Here is a 10,000-nt window from a genome sequence, read left to right as displayed (position 1 = left end):
AGAGTGCCTCTGTAGTGGTCGGCAGGTGCCAATTTGGAGGTCGTCATTATAGTCTCTGCTGAAGGTGTTGCTTTCTTTTCTACTGGGAAAGACTAAGATCACAGAGGTTAGTTCTTCATCTAGTTTTCTGATATGTTGGAATATCAGTGATATATAGGCTCTGTTGTGGTGAAAGTTTTTACAGTGGCCGTTGACATTCTGAACAGACCGTGGAAGGTATTTTAAGCATTTGTGTACATCTTAATTGTATTTGAAATTTCATAAGCCACATTATCCTTAGGATTGTGGAGAGTCCTTTTATCATCCCTCGAAGACTTATGAAGACCATTTCTTTGTGTACCCCTTGTAATTATGAGGCTTATATTCCAAAAGGTCTTATTTTTTATGTATGTTGATGTACAAATAAAACAATTATTTTTTTATATATGTTAACGTAATTTATGACTCCCAATACTCAACATCCTCTACTAGTGCTAAGCTCTTTTCTTCTTCTTCTCCCTTTTCTTCAGGATGGTGTTAGCTATCTTCTCGTCCCTGGCCGGGCTTGTGAAGCTCAAACTCGCTCATACGAATATCGATAGTTCTGTGTTTCGATTGCATTACCAGCTCACGACCTCGGTCCTCTTCATCGCCTGCGCCCTCGTCGCCGCTTCCGAATACATAGGAGACCCTATTCAGTGTACTGACGGAGGACTACCTGTCATCAAACCCATCAACACCTATTGCTGGATTACGTCGACTTTCACCATCAATACCACAAGTAGGTTTTACTCGAGCTCCGAGTAAATTTCACATCGATTAGTAGATGATTAGTGAATTATTATACATATGGATTTGGTGTGGTGTAACTATGACCGCATATGATTAGGCCTACAGTCAATGGATCCAGGACATTTTCCCCACCGGACATCTTCCCCAACCTGTATAGTATAGGGTCCTTTTTCCCCACATGGAATATGATAAACTGGTTATTTGGCTGGGAAATGGACGGGGAAGTTTCCATTTTTAGTTTACTAATTCAAGAGTTTTGTGCTTATAATATACTAGGAGGGGAAACTGCCCATCAGTGTACTTAGCTAGTGCGGAAAATGTCCGGTGGGGAAATTATCCATACCCTACAGTGGATAATTTCAACCTTATAAATCTGATTAGAAAGAGAAAACCAGGTAGATTAATTGAACAAATGATCAGTAAAAAAAAAAAAAAAACTAGCATAAACATATAAACCAGAATAGTGAAACAAATATCGAAACAAAACATTGATTGGTCTGAGAGAAGTTAACAAGTTCTAGTTGTACGGTTGCCTAAAATCACAATATATTGTCATATCTGGCTACTTACCTACAAAATTTCTATCGTTTTGGTAAATAAAGTTCTTATAAAATAATATCAATTTACGTTATAGTTAGTAAGACGGTGTAATCTTACGAATTTATAATAAATAAACTGCTGGGACTCAATTATGTTACGATGGCCTATAAATCATTCTCATACATCTAAAAACTTTAATTTGTAAAAAATATCTATATCCTCAAAAAATTCTTTATTAAAATTTACTTTATCAAAGTTCTCATTAAATGAGAACCACAAGGAAAATATAAAAAAATGACAGATTATTGTCCTAATTCTTCAGTTGATAATTAATATCAACCTTCTAATTTTGTATTATTTTCGTTTTGCAAAACAGCTGGGCTGGGGAACCATGCTGGGCACCATGAACAGACCTACCATGCGTATTATCAGTGGGTTCCGTTCGTCCTCTTCTTCATGGTATGTATAATAAATTTTTTTTTTTTTTTTTTTTATATTCAATGCTTCTCTTATAGTTTGTTTATTTACTTATTTACTTTCATCACAGGGATATTTATCTCTCTTGGGGCCCTTTGGGTTATAGGATCTTGATTTTCCAACTAGGGTTGTAGCTTAGCTAATAATAATAATAATAATAATAATAATAATAATAATAATAATAATAATAATTATTATTATTATTATTATTATTATAATAATAATGATAATAATAATACGGCTTAGAATATTGTGTCCACTGATATTTTGTTGGAATTGAATCACTGTTTATTGATTGAAATTATTACCTTGCACTGTATTTTGACAGGAAATTTTACAGAACGAGTTATTTTCAATGGGAGAGACGATATAGCTAATGATAATAATAACAACAACAACAACAACAACAACAACAACAACAATAATAATAATAATAATAATAATAATAATAATAATAATAATAATAATAATAATAATAATAATAATAATAATAATAATGATAATTGATTTGATCAATGATAGGAACTAAAACCCATATTACTACTACTGCTGGTTTCCTTCTTGCAGGGATGTCTCTTCTACGTTCCTCATCTTGTGTGGAAATCGTGGGAGGCCAAGACCGTTCAGCTACTCCTGCAGGGACTCCACCGGCATACGATGGATCCCGACATCGTTCAGAAGAGAGACAATATCGTCAAGTGGGTGTCACGTCGATACATTTAACTTTATGCATAGGATTGCTCTGACTTTGTTTATATACCTTCATTAACTTCTGGAATGCCATTTGTTTTGTTCATGTTCCTTCCTTTATGGCTTAGTATCTAATTGTTATCAGAATGAATTAATGAATGATTGGAAATTATAAAACCATTATGGCTAATTGTTATTAGAATGAATTAATGAATGATTGGAAATTATCAAACCATTATGTCTAATTGTTATCAGAATGAATTAATGAATGATTGGAAATTATCAAACCATTATGTCTAATTGTTATCAGAATGAATTAATGAATGATTGGAAATTATCAAACCATTGTGTCTAATTGTTATCAGAATGAATTAACGAATGATTGGTAGTTATCAAGGCATTATTCTGTAGTCTTGGGTAGTACCATACTTTGTACCATGGTTTTGCACTGCCTTGGGTTAGAGTTATCTTGCTTGGGGGTACACTAAGGCACATTATTTTCTCCCTGGGCTATTTTCCCTGTTGTAGCCCTTGGGTTTATAACATCCCTCTTTTCCAACAAGGTTGTAGCTTAGCAAGTAGTAATAATGATACTAATCAAAAGCCCCAACTTCGGTAAAAATAAAGGTTATTTTTCTTTGATATTTCAACAGATATATGAAGGTTTCCAAAAACACCAGAGGTTGCAACTTCAAGTACGGAATCCCCTACATATTCTGCGAGTTCCTCAACCTGGTGAACGTCATCGGTCAGATTATCTTGTTGGACGCCTTCTTCGGTGGCGCCTACATGACTTACGGCACTGATGTAAGTTCGTCTAATCATTTTCAGCCTCGTCTGTAGTTTATCATTTCTTTCAGAATAGAGAAGGTCCTCAACTTACTAACATTCGACTTACAATCACTCGACTTACAATTAATCAGAGATACAAACATAAATCTAACTGAAATTATAAGGCGTATATTGTATCAAAAGTTCATAATGAATATAGTGTATAAAAAGTTCATAATGAATATATTGTATCAAAAGTTCATAATGAATATATTGTATCAAAAGTTCATAATGAATATATTGTATCAAAAGATCATAATAAATATATTGTATTAAAAGTTCATAATGAATATATTGTATCAAAAGCTCATAATAGGATACTGTAATAAAAAATATATCATTTAATGCAGTAAACAAGGTGACATTTGCTATATGAAAATGGACTATTTATTGACGTTTGCAGTTGAAAATCATAGGCGTGTGAGTTACGTGACGTCTAACTATAGTCCATTTCTTTTAGCGAGGCAGATTTGCACCGACTCGCAGCGGTGCCCTTTTAGCTCGGAAAAGTTTGCTGATCGCTGATTGGTTAGAATGATCATGTCCAACCAATAAGCGATCAGGAAACTTTTCCGAGCTAAAGGGGCACCGCTGCAAGTCGGTGTAAATCTGCCTCGCTAAAAGAAATGGACTATAGGCGAAAATGGAACAAAACTCGATTTACAAACAGCTTCTTGGAACCTATCAAGGATGTGAATTGAGGACTTTCTAGCTGATTTGCAACATAACTAATGCAAACGAACTATCTTAAAATGATCTTAATCAGTATGAAGGCTTGTCAAGTATTTCAAAAGAATGTGTTTACAATGTTTACATCCTAAAACACTATGAATACTAATGACGAACTATCGATGAATTATCCTTCAGGTCTTAGGATACATCATCGACGAGACGGACGATGACCCATTCCGGAATGTGTTCCCTAAGGTGACCAAATGCACGTACAAATCCTTTGGACCGTCTGGAACGATCACCGTGAAGCAGCCTCTGTGCATCCTGCCCCAGAATATCCTCAACGAGAAAGTCTTCGTCATCCTGTGGTTCTGGTTCGTCATCCTGGCCACCATCACTAGCATAAGGGTAGGATCCTTTTACGATGTCTCAGTTCGGGTTGTTACTCTTAACATTCCAAATTATTTCCTACTATAGTTAGTTAGCTAACTGTCCTCACCCTTCTTTCAATCACCTTTACTATCAGCTAAAAATATCGATTAGTTCATTTTTTCTCAGAATTTAAAACAAAAATGTGGTAGAATATTAAGAATGTGTGAGGTCATTTAGGTATCTCAATGTACATAATTGGTGTATGTGTCCCTTAGATCCCATAATATTTACAAAATGTTTTTAGTTATGATATAAATACCGTAGTTCCAAGGAAATATGATTTGTTTTTAAATCAGGTTGCCTCCTCTCTCTTCCTAGTGGGCAGCCAAGTATAATATACCCCGTTCACGTTCGTATATAATAGTTTTCCAAGGAACATCAGCAGATAGGAAAATTAATCAATAAAAAAATGAATAGTGATGACTCATTATCCTGAAATAATTGAAAATCACATCCTTATTTTTTTTTCTAGACAATTTCAGTATCTAAGTAGTAATTTCAATTCATCAAGTTATATTACACAGGCCTACCTCAAGGTTGATTAATATTTGAACAGTAAATAAGATAAGATCCAATGACTCGGAATGATGAAACTTGAATTTTTATATAATTTGTAGTAAAGAGTGTTAGAAATATAAAGTATCAACATTCCTATATAATTTCAAACTTATTATAATAACCTATCTTTTCTTCTGCAGCTCGTGTATCTCCTGGTCATCTCTTTCGCCCCTTCGTTGAGGGTTCACGTGTTGGAGCAGAGAGGCAAACTGGAATCCAGCCATTTGATGGAAAAGTCCATCCAGCGCCTGAGCTTGGGAGATTTCTGCCTTTTAAGTATCCTCGTGAAGAACCTAGATGCAATTACTTTCAGGGATGTCCTGAAGGACTCCATTTTGAGCGATGATCCCAATGCCAATGGCGCCTACAGACATCTGGAGCCCGACGAAGAAGATCCCGCTGAGCGCAAGAAGAGGATGGAAATGGAAATGGAGGAAGACGAGACTTCCATTTAAAGCGACAATTGCTATTAACTAAAACAGTTCCTAAAGTTATAACTATTACTTTAACAATGGCCATTTGATTATTTACTTCCTCCGTCAAGCTTTGGAATGTCCTTCCTGCTTTATATGTTCCTGATTCTTACAGCCTTCCTAGCCTGCACTGTTAAGAAAAAAACCGTAATTTTAATCGGAAATTATCCGTAAAATATACTGTCGTCAACAGTATTTCAGTAAGACACAGGCGATCGTAATTTTACCTTACTTTGTTATTATCATTTACAGTTTGATGACCGCCATATCACTCTTTTACTTCAATATTTCTGTTTTTAAACGGTAAAAAAAATCCTGGGATAAATGTTGCCAGACATTTGCCGTTTTTTTAATGCAAATTTTTAACAATATGGGTTATAAAAGGGTATCTGGTTGCTCGCATCCTCGACATTTGCATATGTAAAATACATTACGAGTTTTATCCAAAGAATAGAAAATATATCTTTAATTGAAATGTATTCTAAGTTTAATAAATGTTTGTATGATATTGCTACCTAGTTTTAAATTGGATTTTACATCCTTTAAAAATCTAGTAACCACTGTGGATATAAGAAAATATTTGTATAACATTGTATTTTCGTAATAACTTCATGAATCATTTTATCATTAGGATGAATGAAATCAGTCTGTGAGGTAATTTTACGAATATAATGTACATACATACAAACACGTATAAATGAGCACAGACATATAAACGCATACACACACATCCACACACACACGCACACTCACACACACACACACACACACACACACACACACATATATATATATATATATATATATATATATATATATATATATATATATATATATATATATATATTTATATATTTATATATATATATATATATATATATATATATATATATATATATATATATATATATATATATATATGTATATAATGTATATATATATGTACCTGTAATATATAATTCTTCTTGTTTACTTCAAGAATATTTCTCAAGTTCATATTCCAATAAGCGGTGATGGAGACATATAGCAATAAAAAAAAATACATATTTTTCATTTGCATTTTATATAAAGAATTGAATGAATAGTTTCAAAGATTACTTTAATTCTTGAAGTGGCAAAACATAAGCCATTCAAGGTTTTGTTTGTTAAATCAAAGGTATTTTTTTTTCTAGTTCTATCATTTCTTTATATTTTTTTTTTTACTAAAGATACCTTTGGAATATTCTTCTTAATACCCATTTTATTATTCCTTCTATGTGTAAAATTTATTGACTATGTTATACACTTTGCGAGGAAATAGAAATTATATAATATTTTATATCTTTTTATTAATTATACATTTGGAATGAATGTCCTTCTCAGTTACCATTTTATCATTCACTCCAAGTGTAAGATTTATTAACGATTTTATATACTTTATGATGAAATAAAAGTATGCAAATAAACCTCAACAGATTTGTATTATTTTCTTGATTTGATTTAGTGTGATAGAAATTCTGTGGAACTTCAAAAGTTCAAACTTACAGCAAATGTTTTTAGTTGAACAGGCTGAATAAGCCTCTTTTTATAGTTTTTATATGAGAGATCTGTTTTAATGTTACTTTCCTTAAAATACTTTATTTCAATTGTTCATTACTTCTCATATAGTTTATCTATTTCCTTATTTCCTTTCCTCTCTGGGATATTTTTCCCTGTTGGGGGCCATGGGCTTATGTGCTTTACCAACTAGGGTTGTAGCTTAACTAGTAATAATAATAATGATAATTAAGGAAAGGTTATAAAGAAAGTGCTTATAAAGCCTGTGAACTTTTATCGAATTCTTGCGATTTATATTTATTTCTTTTAGCCACCCAGGGGGTGTGGGGTGGCACTTTCTCTTCGTAATGTTCATTTAACTGAATATCATTCACCACACGATTCGAGGAAACGCCCTAAAGTATTAGTTCACTTAGGTGAGCACATCAGGCATCGTGATATATGTCATGCTAGTGAACAATAACATTATAACAGCTAAACACTATGTGTGTGTGAGAGAGAGAGAGAGAGAGAGAGAGAGAGAGAGAGAGAGAGAGAGAGAGAGAGAGAGAGAGAAGTAAAAAGGTAATACGTTTAAGATCCAATATTTGGTGCCAGAAACCATGACAAACGTGTTTTCAAACACTTACCCGTGATGATTTCCAAGGCAAATTCAGGGTTTATTTCAGGATATAGAACTGAAAAGTTTTATCTATCTATCTATCTATCTATCTATCTATCTATATATATATATATATATATATATATATATATATATATATATATAGAGAGAGAGAGAGAGAGAGAGAGAGAGAGAGAGAGAGAGAGAGAGAGAGAGAGAGAGAGAGAGAGAATTAAGTTTTACCTTCCACATAATCTAAGTTGGTTGTTGGAAAGCCCGTTATCAGAATGTTTAAGACGCAAATTATGATTTGACTTTCATGTAACTTTTTGCCTTAAACATTTAAATCGCTAACTCTTTTCATGTCCTTTTTAGTTGAATTGAATAATTCAGCAGGTGAGGATGAATGAAACGTAAATTTCCCCAGAAATTCAGAGTGAAAGAAGGGTATTTCATCTTTCTTTTGTCAAAAAAAAAAAAAAAAAAAAAAAAAAAAAAAAAAAAAAAAAAAAAAACGATTTTCATATTTAGTGGGCATACTAAAGTGTGTGATTCTAAAATAATGCATTATTTGTATGATGTGTAATAAAATCCCAGATTCGTTGACCAGTAATAGAAAGTAAGTGTTAATCAAACATAAATAAGAGACCTTGGCGAAGTTATACGCTCTGCAGATTACGTGTTCTTTTTGTAGGCCTACTTGCTGAAAATCCTTTTATAATGGCTCTTAATATATAATCACTTTCCAGAGAGCTCAACACCTATAATATTGACTAAAATTAAAATAATCATGGTCATGATACAAGAAAAATACTATCTCGATTAGATATTCTTTTGCTTTTGACATTTTTTTTTTATGAAAAACATACTACGGAAAATGTATTCCAAGAAGCATATCTTTCTCTCTAGAAAAGGCTCTATCTAGAAAAAGCTCTGCCATCCAAGGTTTTCTAGAAACCCTAAAAGAGGGGTAACATGTCCCCAAGAATAACAAAGAAAGGACGTGACAAGTTTCCCGTCAAGTGTTTGTTGAGTTCTGCGCCTTTCTTTGTGTAATGGTCTGTTGTTTTCAGAACTGGATTGAACTAGTTTTATCCTTATGATAGTCCATAATTTCCAGTATGGCTTCCACTAAGTAAATCCTTCCCACTTCCGATTCTCTTCTCTTCCCAAAGTGAAGAACTTATGCCATCATTAAAAAATCACCAATGGAGGTTTTCTAATGACATCATTGTTCTTTTTACTTGAGTCTAGAAAAGAAACTGATGCAAATAAAATTTTTTCGTTGGAACCCTTACTGTTATGGAGCATCATAAGGATAAAGTTCAATCAAGTTTATTTTGAAAGCAACGGATCATTGCACAGAAAGATAAAGAACTCAAATATCACTTGGCGGGAAACTCTCTCCGTGTTGTATCCCATGAGAAAATATCTATCGGGAGATTCTCATGTAAAAAAAAAAAAAAAAATACCTACTATATAGCAGCAGTTAAAAAAATTTCAAAGCCCGAAACTAAGATGATAAAGTCACTGCTTTGAACCCACGATTAATTTTGCTCAGCAGTACACACGGGTCTTTCATCCACTACTATCTTAAATGTGAATAACACAAATGAGTCAACTTACCTTATCTAATTAGGTGCATAATAATTTTTATCAGAGGAACTTCATTCCTGACCAACTCTTTATTTACGAAAAGTTTCACACGAGATTTTTCCAAACCTTTTTTTTTTTTTTTTTTTTTTTTTTTTAATGAAATTCTGTGCCGACGTATTTCCATTGTTATGAAAATGTTATAGACGTACTATATACCATACAAAAATCTGCGTACATACTTTAGTGTACGAACATTTGCATAAGTACTTTTTCAAACGAGCTTTATTCTTAGCGTACATAAGTACAAACTTTCCTTACGTACTTTGGTCCTAAAACCCAGCATAGCCGATGAAATTTCACGTTCTCTTAATTCTTTCACTGCAAAATTGATATTCGTATAATGGAACATTGAAGCCTGATGAATAATAATAAATATATGTTTTGCTGATGAGGACTATCAACCGCCAAACAGATGAAATTAGTGACGAACATTGCATTTATTGCGAGGAGGAATCGGTATTTTCGGTTATAGAATATTAGGAAAATCCTTTCATTGACCATTTATCTATCTCACTATCAACCAACAATGTCCCATAATTTTTTTCATAATTCCATTTGCTTTAGAATAAATGTAAAGATGAATAAAACAAAATTAGATTAAAAAAAAAATTCTCTCTTTTTCTACGTAAGCATGAAATATCTCGTCAGTCGGTACCGCAAATTTTAACTTAGAACATGACGTAATAATGAGCCATATCCTTTACAAAAGTCACATCAGTAATCTCGTTATTTCTACTTTATAGAACATAAACCATCAACCAAA

At 32.8% G+C, this 10,000-nt stretch overlaps 1 protein-coding gene across 1 annotated transcript in view; it reads left to right on the top strand.

Annotated features, from left to right (window-relative positions):
• Positions 1 to 5,955, top strand: part of LOC137646031 (innexin inx3-like) — a 6,006-nt gene extending 51 nt beyond the window's left edge. Inside the window, exons 1-7 of the mRNA XM_068379162.1 lie at positions 1 to 106; positions 510 to 760; positions 1,688 to 1,770; positions 2,356 to 2,486; positions 3,132 to 3,285; positions 4,177 to 4,389; positions 5,112 to 5,955. The exon at positions 1 to 106 is cut by the window's left edge and continues 51 nt beyond it. Of these exons, the coding sequence (XP_068235263.1) occupies positions 511 to 760; positions 1,688 to 1,770; positions 2,356 to 2,486; positions 3,132 to 3,285; positions 4,177 to 4,389; positions 5,112 to 5,426 (1,146 nt within the window). The 5' untranslated portion in view covers positions 1 to 106; position 510 and the 3' untranslated portion in view covers positions 5,427 to 5,955. The remainder of the gene's footprint in view (positions 107 to 509; positions 761 to 1,687; positions 1,771 to 2,355; positions 2,487 to 3,131; positions 3,286 to 4,176; positions 4,390 to 5,111) is intronic.
• Positions 5,956 to 10,000: the final 4,045 nt, after the last annotated feature.

Source organism: Palaemon carinicauda, chromosome 8 (genome assembly GCF_036898095.1).
Source record: "Palaemon carinicauda isolate YSFRI2023 chromosome 8, ASM3689809v2, whole genome shotgun sequence".
Classification (NCBI taxonomy): Eukaryota; Metazoa; Arthropoda; class Malacostraca; order Decapoda; family Palaemonidae; genus Palaemon; species Palaemon carinicauda.
Note: the sequence above shows the minus strand (reverse complement) of the source record. Positions and strands in the feature narration are given on the sequence as shown.